Source organism: Bombina bombina, chromosome 5 (genome assembly GCF_027579735.1).
Source record: "Bombina bombina isolate aBomBom1 chromosome 5, aBomBom1.pri, whole genome shotgun sequence".
NCBI classification, from domain to species: Eukaryota; Metazoa; Chordata; class Amphibia; order Anura; family Bombinatoridae; genus Bombina; species Bombina bombina.
The window spans coordinates 757,987,871-758,003,246 of NC_069503.1; the positions used below are offsets into that span (position 1 = coordinate 757,987,871).

General features: G+C 39.3%; 1 protein-coding gene across 2 annotated transcripts in view; it reads right to left on the bottom strand.

Annotated features, from left to right (window-relative positions):
* ATP9B (ATPase phospholipid transporting 9B (putative)) overlaps nt 1–15,376 on the bottom strand; it is a 1,400,042-nt gene that overhangs the window by 431,932 nt on the left and 952,734 nt on the right. For both annotated transcript variants that reach the window (XM_053714846.1, XM_053714845.1), the window contains exon 12: nt 220–380. In XM_053714846.1, coding sequence (XP_053570821.1) covers nt 220–380 — 161 coding nt within the window. The remainder of the gene's footprint in view (nt 1–219; nt 381–15,376) is intronic.

A 15,376-nucleotide genomic window follows, 5' to 3' on the forward strand; every position in this document is an offset into this window, starting at 1 on the left:
AAGAAATTAGATGATTAGGCAAGTAAGATGAATATTTCACAAAAATACAATAGTATTGCTTTCTGCGGTGATCCTTCAAGAATTAGCAACGCTGGCACTTTCTATCTCTGCTTCCTGATAAGATCAATTTCTTTCACAATCTTAGCCAAGTATATATTTAAAAAAGTGCAACATTCAGTGAAATTAGACATCTTTGTTTTCTTTGATAAAAACACATACCTTATTGGGATGATGTAGGAGAAAAGAAGAAAGAACCGAAATAAGTAGCGATACCAAGGGCCAACGAAACCTTGCAAGGCAACCATTACTACAGAGAGTGCAACCAGTGCAACAAACAGAGCTTTGGTCAGTTGATTCAGTTCAAGGTCCAACAATCCCACCTGAATACATTCAAATATAAAGAAAAATAAGTCTAGTTTAATTACAATGAGAGAAAGGCCTAAAACAACATTCATTTAACTTGAGGTACTGGAAATTTTTATAAATGCTAATGACTTCATATGATACATTTTCTGAAATTCACTAAGCATGGAGCTCCATATAGCTTGTTCTCATAAAGCAATGTTTTGTGATAAAATAAATGGCAACACATGTAAAACAGGTCATTATATATTAATTTCAGGGTCTACACCAAACCAGCCCTTTCACTTGCAAGCCTTTCACTTTTTTGGAGTCTATGACACAAGTCTTTTTTTTTTTTGTTGTTGTTGTAATTAACCTTTTTTCCCCATGACTGATAGTTTGCCACTAAAATCTCTTGGGCTATGTCAATTCTCCATTTTAAATAACAAATGAACTGGAGGCCGACGGCAACAAGCAGCCTTCTGCACTAGGATTTGCAGCACCAGTGATAGATTTTGTGGTCCCAGGAAAAAGATGTGCTTTGGGGACTTCTGGTTGGTGGGCAAACTTAAAAGTAGGGGAGGACAGCAGACAGAGGGTACCATGCAACATTACCTAAATCTGGCCCTGAGACACTGGACACTTTTAGGAAATGTATTATTTGAGTGTTCAGTATCTATAAATTAATATTGTTCCTGAAGACTTTTAAAATATTGATCTGTGGCCCTCATGTGTTAGAAATTTGGCCCTCACTGGACTAGACAATAGAAAATATTTTCTTTGTCTGTGCTAGCAATATGTATCATTTTCTCAATTTCCTCATGCTATACATAATATCACACACCAATGGTATTGGCTTTGCTGGTTTCAACTACATTTTTTTGTTCATCAGACACAACCAAAACTACAAATGTTATAGTCTTTTTTCATATCCAAAGTACTAAAAACATCATTTATGCTTACCTGATAAATGTATTTCTCTTGTAGTGTATCCAGTCCACGGATCATCCATTACTTGTGGGATATTCTCCTTCCCAACAGGAAGTTGCAAGAGGATCACCCACAGCAGAGCTGCTATATAGCTCCTCCCCTCACTGCCATATCCAGTCATTCGACCAAAACAAGCCGAGAAAGGAGAAACAATAGGGTGCAGTGGTGACTGTAGTTTAATTAAAATTTAGACCTGCCTTAAAAGGACAGGGCGGGCCGTGGACTGGATACACTACAAGAGAAATAAATTTATCAGGTAAGCATAAATTATGTTTTCTCTTGTTAAGTGTATCCAGTCCACGGATCATCCATTACTTGTGGGATACCAATACCAAAGCTAAAGTACACGGATGATGGGAGGGACAAGGCAGGAACTTAAACGGAAGGAACCACTGCCTGTAGAACCTTTCTCCCAAAAACAGCCTCCGAAGAAGCAAAAGTATCAAATTTGTAAAATTTTGAAAAGGTGTGAAGCGAAGACCAAGTCGCAGCCTTGCAAATCTGTTCAACAGAGGCCTCATTTTTAAAGGCCCAGGTGGAAGCCACAGCTCTAGTAGAATGAGCTGTAATCCTTTCAGGGGCTGCTGTCCAGCAGTCTCATAGGCTAAGCGTATTATGCTCCGAAGCCAAAAGGAGAGAGAGGTTGCCGAAGCTTTTTGACCTCTCCTCTGTCCAGAGTAAACGACAAACAGGGCAGATGTTTGACGAAAATCTTTAGTAGTCTGTAAGTAAAACTTCAAGGAACGGACTACGTCCAGATTATGCAAAAGACGTTCCTTCTTTGAAGAAGGATTAGGACACAATGATAGAACAACAATCTCTTGATTGATATTCCTGTTAGAAACCACCTTAGGTAAAAACCCAGGTTTGGTACGCAGAACTACCTTGTCTGAATGAAAAATCAGATAAGGAGAATCACATTGTAAGGCAGATAATTCAGAGACTCTTCGAGCCGAGGAAATAGCCATCAAAAACAGAACTTTCCAAGATAAAAGTTTAATATCAATGGAATGAAGGGGTTCAAACGGAACTCCCTGAAGAACTTTAAGAACCAAGTTTAAGCTCCACGGGGGAGCAACAGTTTTAAACACAGGCTTAATCCTAACCAAAGCCTGACAAAATGCCTGGACATCTGGAACCTCTGCCAGACGCTTGTGCAAAAAAATAGACAGAGCAGAGATCTGTCCCTTTAAAGAACTAGCTGATAAGCCTTTGTCCAAACCCTCTTGGAGAAAGGACAGTATCCTAGGAATCCTAACCTTACTCCATGAATAACTCTTGGATTCACACCAATAAAGATATTTACGCCATATCTTATGGTAGATTTTCCTGGTGACAGGCTTTCGTGCCTGTATTAAGGTATCAATGACTGACTCGGAGAAGCCACGCCTTGATAGAATCAAGCGTTCAATCTCCATGCAGTCAGTCTCAGAGAAATTAGATTTGGATGATTGAAAAAACCTTGTAATAGAAGGTCCTGCCTCAGAGGCAGAGTCCATGGTGGAAGAGATGACATGTCCACTAGGTCTGCATACCAGGTCCTGCGTGGCCACGCAGGCGCTATCAGAATCACCGATGCTCTCTCCTGTTTGATTTTGGCAATCAGTCGAGGGAGCAGAGGAAACGGTGGAAACACATAAGCCAGGTTGAAGAACCAAGGAGCTGCTAGAGCATCTATCAGCGTCGCTCCCGGGTCCCTGGACCTGGATCCGTAACAAGGAAGCTTGGCGTTCTGGCGAGACGCCATGAGGTCCAGTTCTGGTTTGCCCCAACAATGGACCAGTTGAGCAAACACCTCCGGATGGAGTTCCCACTCCCCTGGATGAAAAGTCTGACGACTTAGAAAATCCGCCTCCCAGTTCTCTACGCCTGGGATGTGGATCGCTGACAGGTGGCAAGAGTGAGACTCTGCCCAGCGAATTATCTTTGAGACTTCTAACATCGCTAGGGAACTCCTGGTTCCCCCTTGATGGTTGATGTAAGCCACAGTCGTGATGTTGTCCGACTGAAATCTGATGAACCTCAGGGTTGCTAACTGAGGCCAAGCTAGAAGAGCATTGAATATTGCTCTTAACTCCAGAATATTTATTGGGAGGAGTTTCTCCTCCTGAGTCCACGATCCCTGAGCCTTCAGGGAGTTCCAGACTGCACCCCAACCTAGAAGGCTGGCATCTGTTGTTACAAATGTCCAATCTGGCCTGCGAAAGGACATACTCTTGGACAGATGGACCCGAGAGAACTCTTTTCCACGTTCACTTTCCACCCATGCGACCTCAGAAATGCCAGAACTATCTCTGTATGAGACTTGGCAATTTGAAAGCTTGACGCCTGTATCAGGATGTCGTCTAGATAAGGAGCCACTGCTATGCCTCGCGGTCTTAGAACCACCAGAAGTGAGCCCAGAACCTTTGTAAAAATTCTCGGGGCTGTGGCCAACCCGAAGGGAAGAGCTACAACTTGGTAATGCCTGTCTAGAAAGGCAAACCTTAGGAACCAATGATGATATTTGTGAATCGGTATGTGAAGGTAGGCATCCTTTAAGTCCACTGTGGTCATGTACTGACCCTCTTGGATCATGGGTAGGATGGTCCGAATAGTTTCCATTTTGAATGATGGAACTCTGAGGAATTTGTTTAAGATCTTTAGATCCAAGATTGGTCTGAAGGTTCCCTCTTTCTTGGGAACCACAAACAGATTTGAATAAAACCCCTGTCCTTGTTCCGTCCGCGGAACTGGATGGATCACTCCCATTACTAGGAGGTCTTGCACACAGCTTAGGAATGCCTCTTTCTTTATCTGGTTTGCTGATAACCTTGAAAGATGAAATCTCCCTTGTGGAGGAGAAGCTTTGAAGTCCAGAAGATATCCCTGAGATATGATCTCCAACGTCCAGGGATCCTGAACATCTCTTGCCCACGCCTGGGCGAAGAGAGAAAATCTGCCCCCCACTAGATCCGTTTCCGGATAGGGGGCCGTTCCTTCATGCTGTCTTGGGGGCAGCAGCAGGCTTTCTGGCCTGCTTGCCCTTGTTCCAGGACTGGTTAGGTTTCCAGGCCTGTCTGGAATGAGCAACAGTTCCCTCTTGTTTTGAAGCGGAGGAAGTTGATGCTGCTCCTGCCTTGAAATTTCGAAAGGCACGAAAATTAGACTGTTTAGCCTTTGATTTGGCCCTGTCCTGAGGAAGGGTATGACCCTTGCCTCCAGTAATGTCAGCAATAATTTCCTTCAAGCCAGGCCCGAATAAGGTCTGCCCCTTGAAAGGAATGTTGAGTAATTTAGACTTTGAAGTCACGTCAGCTGACCAGGATTTAAGCCATAGCGCCCTACGCGCCTGGATGGCGAATCCGGAATTCTTAGCCGTTAGTTTAGTCAAATGAACAATGGCATCAGAAACAAATGAGTTAGCTAGCTTAAGCGTTCTAAGCTTGTCAATAATTTAATTCAATGGAGCTGTATGGATGGCCTCTTCCAGGGCCTCAAACCAGAATGCCGCCGCAGCAGTGACAGGCGCAATGCATGCAAGGGGCTGTGAAATAAAACCTTGTTGAATAAACATTTTCTTAAGGTAACCCTCCAATTTTTTATCCATTGGATCTGAAAAAAGCACAACTGTCCTCAACCGGGATAGTGGTACGCTTTGCTAAAGTAGAAACTGCTCCCTCCACCTTAGGGACCGTCTGCCATAAGTCCCGTGTAGTGGCGTCTATTGGAAACATTTTTCTAAATATAGGAGGTGGGGAAAAGGGCACACCGGGTCTATCCCACTCCTTGCTAATAATTTCTGTAAGCCTTTTAGGTATAGGAAAAACATCAGTACACACCGGCACCGCATAGTATCTATCCAGCCTACACAATTTCTCTGGAATTGCAACTGTGTTACAGTCATTCAGAGCAGCTAATACCTCCCCAAGCAATACACGGAGGTTCTCAAGCTTAAATTTAAAATTAGAAATCTCTGAATCAGGTTTCCACGAGTCAGAGATGTCACCCACAGACTGAAGCTCTCCATCCTCATGTTCTGCATACTGTGACGCAGTATCAGACATGGCTCTTACAGCATTTGCGCGCTCTGTATCTCTCCTAACCCCAGAGCTATCGCGCTTGCCTCTTAATTCAGGCAATCTAGATAATACCTCTGACAGGGTATTATTCATGATTGCAGCCATGTCCTGCAAGGTAATCGCTATGGGCGTCCCTGATGTAATTGGCGCCATACTAGCATGCGTCCCCTGAGCGGGAGGCGAAGGGTCTGACACGTGGGGAGAGTTAGTCGGCATAACTTCCCCTTCGACAGAACCCTCTGGTGATAATTCTTTTATAGATAAAGACTGATCTTTACTGTTTAAGGTGAAATGAATACATTTAGTACACATTCTCCTATGGGGCTCCACCATGGCTTTCAAACATAATGAACAAGTAGGTTCCTCTGTGTCAGACATGTTTAAACAGACTAGCAATGAGACTAGCAAGCTTGGAAAACACTTTAAAACAAGTTTACAAGCAATATAAAAAACGTTACTGCGCCTTTAAGAAACACAAATTTTGTCCAAATTTGAAATAACAGTGAAAAAAAGGCAGTTACACTAATGAAATTTTTACAGTGTATGTAATAAGTTAGCAGAGCATTGCACCCACTTGCAAATGGATGATTAACCCCTCAATACCAAAAACGGAATAACAAATGACAAAAACATTTTTTAAACAGTCACAACAACTGCCACAGCTCTACTGTGGCTTTTTACCTCCCTCAATACGACTTTTGAAGCCTTTTGAGCCCTTCAGAGAAGTCCTGGATCATGCAGGAAGAAGCTGGATGTCTGTGTCTGTAATTTTTGCTGCGCAAAAAAGCGCTAAAATAGGCCCCTCCCACTCATATTACAACAGTGGAAAGCCTCAGGGAACTGTTTCTAGGCAAAATTCAAGCCAGCCATGTGGAAAAAAACTAGGCCCCAATAAGTTTTATCACCAAACATATATAAAAAATGATTAAACATGCCAGCAAACGTTAACTGCACATACCTTATTGCAGGAAAACCTGCACGCCATTCCCCCTCTGAAGTTACCTCACTCCTCAGAATATGTGAGAACAGCAAAGGATCTTAGTTACTTCTGCTAAGATCATAGAAAACGCAGGCAGATTCTTCTTCTAAATACTGCCTGAGATAAACAGTACACTCCGGTACCATTTAAAAATAACAAACTTTTGATTGAAGAAATAAACTAAGTATAAAACACCACAGTCCTCTTACGACCTCTATCTTTGTTGAGAGTTGCAAGAGAATGACTGGATATGGCAGTGAGGGGAGGAGCTATATAGCAGCTCTGCTGTGGGTGATCCTCTTGCAACTTCCTGTTGGGAAGGAGAATATCCCACAAGTAATGGATGATCCGTGGACTGGATACACTTAACAAGAGAAATATATTTTATAATATATTACAATTTAAACCTGTAATGTTATCCTGCAGACAGAATAACAGTAGTTTGTGAACCATGTCCTGCTGCATAAGGTGAGTCAATCTGTTCCTGGTACTTACCAAGAAGCATAACACTGCAGTCGTTGTACCCACAAATAAAAAGACCAAATCAAGGTTCTTAAATAGTCAAGTAACTTTTCCAAAGGCTTATCAGCACATCCCTGATGCAGCATAGCTTATGTTGCTGCAGATTAGTAACACAATTTGTGTTTATGCCTCACCACAATAACCCATGGAGTGGCAGTGCTGAGGGGGGGAAATTAAAAAACATTATAAGTTTCCTGAAAAAGTAAAACTGCTAGAAAACCCCCACCCCCCAATATAATACATAAAGCAAAAAGGGAGAAACAATATGGCAATACATAAATAACATATGTATAAGGGTTGAACCATTAACATTCCAGAACAGCTGAGAATACAAGTGTAAGAATTAGTCACCTAGATTACAAAAAAATCTAACAACTGAAGTGAAGAATGAAAAATCTCTGTAATGCAACCCCATTGATGTCTATGGGGAAAAGAAAATTACGTTTAAACCTAACACCCTAACATAAACCCCAAGTCTAAACACCCCTAATCCGCTGCTCCCGACATTACTGACACTTAAATAAAGTTATTAACCCCTAATCCGCTGCTCCCGACATCGCCAACACTATAATATAGTTATCAACCCCTATTCTGCCGCTCCCTGACATCGCCGACACTATAATAAAGTTATTAACCCCTAAACATCTGGCCTTCCGACATTACCGACACCTAAATAAAGTTATTAACCCCTAATCCGCTGCTCCCGACATCGCCAAAACTATAATAAATGTATTAACCCCCATTCTGCCGCTCCCCGACATCGCAGACACTATAATAAAGTTATCAACCCCTATTCTGCCGCTCCCTGACATCGCCGACACTATAATAAAGTTATTAACCCCTAAACTTCTGGCCTCCCACATTGCCACCACTAAATAAACCTATTAACCCCTAAACCTTCGTCTCCCACACCGCCACCACAAAATAAACTTATTAACCCCTAAACCTCCGGCATCCCACATCTCTGCAACTAAATAAACATATTAACCCCAAAACCACCGCTCCCCACATCACAAAACACTAAATGAAAATATTAACCCCTAAACCTAGCACCCCCCTTTAACTTTAAATTAAAATTACAATATAACTGTATTTAAATAAATAAAAACTTACCTGTAAAATAAAAATAAACCTACCATTAAACTATAAATTAACCTAACCTTACTATTCTAATAAAATTAAAATAAAAATACCATTTAAAAAATCTAAATTACAAATGCAAAAAAACGAACACTACGAGAAAAATTAAATAAAAACAATAAACACTAACTTACGAAAAATAAAAAACACTAAGCTTACAAAAAATAATAAACAAAACTATCAAAAAATAAAAACAATTACACCTAATATAATAGCCCTATAAAAATAAAAAAAGCCCCCCCCAAATAAAAACACCCCATAGCCTACAATAAACTACCAATAGCCCTAAAAAGGGCCTTTTGTACGGCATTGCCCTTTGTTAAACAGCTCTTTTACCTGTAAAAAAATACAAAGTCCCCCCAACAGTAAAACCCACCACAAATAAAAAACCTAACTCTAAAAAAAAACCTAAGCTACCCATTGCCCCTATAGGGGCATTTGTATGGGCATTGCCCTTGAAAGGGCATTCAGCTCTTTTTCATTGCCCTTAAAAGGGCATTTAGCTGTTTTACAAATTGCCCAAACCCTAATCTGAAAAAATACCTACCCAAAAAATAAAGTAAAAACCTAACACTAACCCCTGAATATCTACTCACGGTTCCTGAAGTCCGGACATCCATCTCCATCCAGGCGGCGAGAAGTCTTCATCCAGGCGGCGACATCTTCATCCATCGCGGGGGCGTCTTCTATCTTCATCCCGGCGACACGGAGCGGTGAAGACTTCCAGCGCGGAGCGTCCTCTTCATACGGTCCCCGCCGTACACTGAAGCTTTAATGCAAGGTAGCCATTTCAAAATGGCGTACCTTGCATTTCTATTTGCTGATTTGATTATTTAAATTCAAATCAACCAATAGGATGAGAGTTTTTGAAATCCTATTGGCTGTTCAAAACAGCCAATAGGATGAGAGCTACTGAAATCCCATTGGCTCTTCAAATATACGGCAGGGACCATATGAAGAGGATGCTCCGTGCTGGATGTCTTCGCCGCTCCGCTCCGCCGGGATGAAGATAGAAGACGCCCCGCTGATGAAGATGTCGCCACCTGGATGAAGACTTCTCGCCGCCTGGATGGAGATGGATGTCCGGACTTAAGGAATCGTAAGTAGATATTCTGAGGATAGTGTTAGGTATTTGTTTTATATTTTGGGGTGTTTTTTTTTTTAAGATTAGGGTTTGGGCAATTTGAAAAAAGAGCTAAATGCCGTTTTAAGGGCAATGAAAAAGAGCTAAATGCCATTTTAAGGGCAATGCCCATACAAATGCCCCTTTAGGGGCAATGGGTAACTTAGGCTTTTTTAGAGTTAGGTTTTTTTATTTTGGCGAGTTGGTTGGGTGGTGAATTTTATTGTTGGGGGGACTTTGTATTTTTTTAAAGGTAAAAGAGCTGTTTAACTTAGGGCAATGCCCTACAAAAGGCCCTTTTAAGGGCTATTGGCAGTTTATTGCAGGCTAGGGGGTGTTTTTATTTGGGGGGGGGCTTTTTATTTTTATAGGGCTATTAGATTAGGTGTAATTGTTTTTATTTTTGATAATTTTGTTTATTATTTTTGTAAACTTAGTTTTTTTATTTTTCATAATTTAGTGTTTATTATTTTTAGTAATTTTTTCTTGTAGTGTTAGTTTTTTTTTAAATTTGTAAGTTAGATTTTTTAATTTGTAGTATTTTTTTATTTTATTAGAATAGTAAGGTTAGGTTAATTTATAGTTTAATGGTAGGTTTATTTTTATTTCACAAGTAAGTTTTTATTTATTTAAATATAGCTATATTGTAATTTTAATTGAAAGTTAGGGGTTATTAAGTTTAAGGGTTAATAGTTTAATTTAGTGTTTTGCGATGTGGGGGCAGGTGGTTTAGGGGTTATTAGGTTTATTTAGTTGCGGAGATGTGGGGGGCTGGAGGTTTAGGGGTTAATTGGTTTATTTAGTTGCGGAGATGTGGGGGGCCTGAGGTTTAGGGGTTAAAAGGTTTATTTAGTGGCAGGGATGTGGGAGGATTATTTAATAGTCGCAATGTGGATGGGCGGCGGATTAGGGGTTAATAAGTTTAATATAGTGTTTGCGATGCAAGAGGGCAGCGGTTTAGGGGTTAATAGGTAGTTTAGGAGTGCTAGTGTACTTTGTAACATTTTAGTTATGAGTTTTGTGAAACATTTTTGTTACACAAAACTCATAACTACTGATCTCAGATGGCGGTATGGCTCGTGTTGGTATAGGCTGTAATGCAAGCATTTTAGCCTCACCGCACAACCTGTAAAACCGGTGCTATGAAAATCCCACGCAAAAACATCATTTTTTGGAGTGTGGAATGGACGTTGCGTTACAGGCTAAAATGCTTGCGGTATAGCAATACCAACATGACTCGTAATATGCGTTCCTGGCCATTAAGCTGGAATTGCCATTTTTTCAACGTTAAAAGACGTAACGCGAATCTCGTAATCTACCTGAGTGTGATTAAACTGCTACTTCCCCAGGCAGGCCCTTTGCTTGTTTCTCCACTGGTGCACTAAACAGGTTAGCCAGAAAGGGAAAAATGAAGCAAATAACAGGCCTCAACAGGGTGAGCTTAACACATTGTGCTGCCTGGGTCCACAAATGAAATGACACCCCTCTCAATCTAGTACAGTCTAAACCCAACCATAGTCAGCAGCCTCAATTGTTCTACTTATGAATTGAATTCACACAAGCATGCTAATACCCAGTGGATTTGAGAGTAATTTCTCTGACAAAAACACAATTAGTTAGCATATGCTCCCCCTCCATATTACCTCGGCCAAATGCTATTCAGGTCTTATACAGTTAAATTATAGAGGCAGTCCTGGGCCTTAAACTGCCAGAATAGAAGTAAATGGGTATCTGTTTTTGGACACTGTAAAGACTTCTGATAGTCTAAACAGGCATAGGCAATATGCACTAATACTATGTTACTATCACAATGTGCGGAATTTATAATGTATAACTTTATCTAGCAAATGCAACTATCTAAAGACAAGAGGATCCTTTCTTACAAATTTCTGTACTGACATTTTTGTGTTTTTTCAGTTTCAGGATAGCTCAATTTTGAAATTGGAAATCTATACTAGAAATCAATTTTATTAAAATGTACACTATTAAATATTTTTAAAAAGCCTTCATATCATTATCTAAATGATAGAAAAAGAAAAAAACAACAACAAAGTAATAAAATCGAGACCCACATTCAAAATACCCATTTTAAAATACAAGTAAATGTATATGGCCTTTTAAAAGAAAAACGTATTTAAATTGTAATGCGGCTTGCCGTTGTTAACATCCACATACAAATGAACGCTTTGCTTTAGCGCCATAATACATTTTAAGGAATCAAGTTTCTTTCCAAAAATATTTGAGAAGAATAACAAGATATTTCCTTATAGAAAGTATTATGCATATGGGTATATTGTTCTCTCTTTGTACTTAAAGGGCCATAATACCCAAATGTTTAAAGACTTGAAAGTGATGCAGCATAGCTGTAAAAAGCTGACTAGAAAATATCTCCTGAACATCTCTATGTAAAAAAGAAAGATATTTTACCTCAAAAGTTCCTCAGTAGCCACCTCCCATTGTAAAGGATTTCTAAGCAGCATTTTAGTGTGTCTGTCCTAGGACAGCTTAGGGGATGAGCCTCGTGAACTCTCATATTATTTCACCAATCAGGTAAAGGAAGCTTACTATGAAATCTCATGAGAGTTAAGTCAAATCTCATGAGATCACAGTAAGAGTTCATGACCTCAGCACTGCTGATGCTGATTGGCTGCTGTTCATTTCTTCATTTTTTTTTATTTTTACCTGCAGCTGGGAGCAGCTGAGTATAACTTTTTACAAAGAACTTACTCTGCTGAGCTGAGGAGATTGTGAGGTAAAATATCTTCCTTTTTTACATAGAGATGCTCAGGTGATATTTTCCTGTCAGCTTTTTACAGTTATACTGCATCCGTTTCAAGTTATTTAGTATATGAGTATTATGTCCCTTTAAAGGGACACGCAGCAGAAAAGAGTTCATTGTATTTAAAAGTGGCTTTTTTCTTTCTCACCGCCACTGAAATGTTGATTTCTTCTGATACCTCTTGTTTACAGAGCTTTTCTGTAACCATTACTGTAAAATAGAATTTTTTAGTATAGACAGAGGTTTCAACAGGAAAGCAGCTTTTTCAAATGAAAATGCTAAATTATTATTTGTAAATATACTCCAGAAGGTAAAATGCATCACTGGAAACAAATTAAAGGGGAGAAAAGAAAATACCATAGACTGTCCCTTTAAATGACAAATAAATGCTACTAGGAGATCAATATGGTAACTAGAACTTTACAAGCGACAGTAAACAATTACTGTATATTGTGGGCCTGCAGCCATCATATGTAAATTTACTGGCTCGCTCACATAGAGGGGCGCAAAAGTGTGTGGGAAAATGATATCAACAAGCACTTCCCAGTTATTGAATCTTATTTATCCTTATACAAGCTCCCTGCAACACTAGCACAACATAACATTCCAGTAGATAAAGGCATACTGTCAGAAGGAACTGTACTGAAATAGTTGTGTATGGGCTCCCGGTCTTATTTATCCTTATACAAGCTCCCTGCAACACTAGCACAACATAACATTCCAGTAGATAAAGGCATACTGTCAGAAGGAACTGTACTGAAATAGTTGTGTATGGGCTCCCAGTCTTATTTATCTTTATACAAGTTCCCTGCAACACTAGCACAACATAACATTCCAGTAGATAAAGGCATACTGTCAGAAGGAACTATACTGAAATAGTTGTGTATGGGCTCCCTGGTCTTATATATCTTTATACAAGTTCCCTGCAACACTAGCACAACATAACATTCCAGTAGATAAAGGCATACTGTCAGAAGGAACTGTACTGAAATAGTTGTGTACGGGCTCCCGGTCTTATTTATCCTTATACAAGCTCCCTGCAACACTAGCACAACATAACATTCCAGTAGATAAAGGCATACTGTCAGAAGGAACTGTACTGAAATAGTTGTGTATGGGCTCCCAGTCTTATTTATCTTTATACAAGTTCCCTGCAACACTAGCACAACATAACATTCCAGTAGATAAAGGCATACTGTCAGAAGGAACTATACTGAAATAGTTGTGTATGGGCTCCCTGGTCTTATATATCTTTATACAAGTTCCCTGCAACACTAGCACAACATAACATTCCAGTAGATAAAGGCATACTGTCAGAAGGAACTGTACTGAAATAGTTGTGTATGGGCTCCCAGTCTTATTTATCTTTATACAAGTTCCCTGCAACACTAGCACAACATAACATTCCAGTAGATAAAGGCATACTGTCAGAAGGAAATGTACTGAAATAGTTGTGTATGGGCTCCCCGGTCTTATTTATCCTTATACAAGTTCCCTGCAACACTAGCACAACATAACATTCCAGTAGATAAAGGCATACTGTCAGAAGGAACTGTACTGAAATAGTTGTGTATGGGCTCCCCGGTCTTCCCTTGAGAACGGAGCAGTTCAGGACCACAGTGGCTGATTTATAAGTTGCATTTAAAAAGCAGCACAACGAGGACAAATATCTGGCAATTTCCGCTGCTTCAACTACTACATAGTTTATGCTTGAATTATTGAGAAAAATAGGTTTTTGGATTAAAATGAAGAAAAATTAAGCCAGGGAAGTAGAGCAGGTTTCAAAGCCCAGATCTTTTTGCGTTGACAAAAGCGGTCTAAGTTTCAGGCCTCGCTGAGGATCAGATGAAGTCATTATTCATTCAGTCAGGGAAAAAAGACTCAATTACCTCAACCTAAAGATGCTATCAATGAATGCAAAGTGCATATTTTACTCTATTCATCCAAATCCCATTAAAAAGTGAAAGGAATGATTTAATCTGGCATTCTAGAGTTGGTCTTTTTTTTTGTATTAAACTAAAGAATCACTGTTTTGCAATATGCATAACTACTACCTCACACTTTTTTCTGCATCATAGTAGAGAAAGATTGTAAAAGCTGAAACAAAACAGAAATGAATACAAAGTTTCTTTAGAGGGGGTAAAAAAAAACTCAATAGAAACATTAAATGCAGCCACTGCACATTTATATGTACATACTTGACAGCTTTAATACCTTTAAGGTTGAGGACAGGTGACTGTGCTCGACTAAGAATTATAAACATTTTGAAACCACCTAGAAAAGTGTATTGAATAGTTTACAAATCAAAGGGGAGATTTTTGTATACAGATTTAAGAACGCATCTTTACATTAGTAGCTACATTTTTAAATAAGTTGTAACTATGTAGCAATTTTTGGATACATCATAAGCAAACCACTTCTATTATGCTAAATATTTAGGAAGCGCATATTTTTTATATTTGTAGAGAACACAGATACCCTAGGAGAAATGCAGATACCACTGTTACTTCAGTCGCAGTTTAAAATGGATTCTTTTCTGTAAAATATGAATACAATAAAACCACAAATGGAAGCAATGGTTAATTTGCTGGTATTCCTTACACTTCTTTTGTGTGAAGAGCCTTTTATTTTTGATGTGTCATAATATATGATCGGTTTCTTATGACTGTGAAAGCTAAATTAAATACTCTGTTGGAAACAATAATCTCCAAGGGAAAATTTTACATAATGTCTAATATAACCACAATAGTTTCGTAAACGAGATGTTCAAAGATAATGAAGACAATAATTGCTTGTATAATCTAAAATGCCACTAATGGCAACAATCACAAATCCATTTAGCTTTTTCTTAATTTACGGAGCAAGTTTTAAGTAGCTAATGGTCCTAAGACAAGTAATGGTTTATTCAATAATAAAGGGTAAGTACAGTAGCCTGTTTAACCTCTTCCATGCTGATGGATAATATTATATGCATGTTCAAGCAGCTTAGGATGTGTAACTACATCTGTGACAGATACAAAGTAGATCTGCACTGCTTGTGTTACAATGTTTAAGTGACCAAACTTGAGCTGGGTATTGCAGGGAAATGATTTGCACAACAAAAACAAGAGTTGCAAAAGTCTTCAAGACCTCAAATGGACTAATTTAGCACAAGGTAAAACACTGTGTGTAGTTCACTTAAGAAACAGACCCCCCAGTGTTTCATCTCATAATACCATTTTCCCATGGTTCTTCGAACTTCCATTTGACACTCCTTTCAAGTAATGTACAAAAGCTTAACTAATGCATGCAGTGCCAGCTTACTGCGGAGACACGACTGAATTAATACTGTATTCCAAGGCAGACACTTTTTTTATTTCAATATTTGCCTTTGTATATATAATATTAATCTCTGGAATTAAATGCAACAAATAAAATGCTTATTGTTTATTAAATAAAAG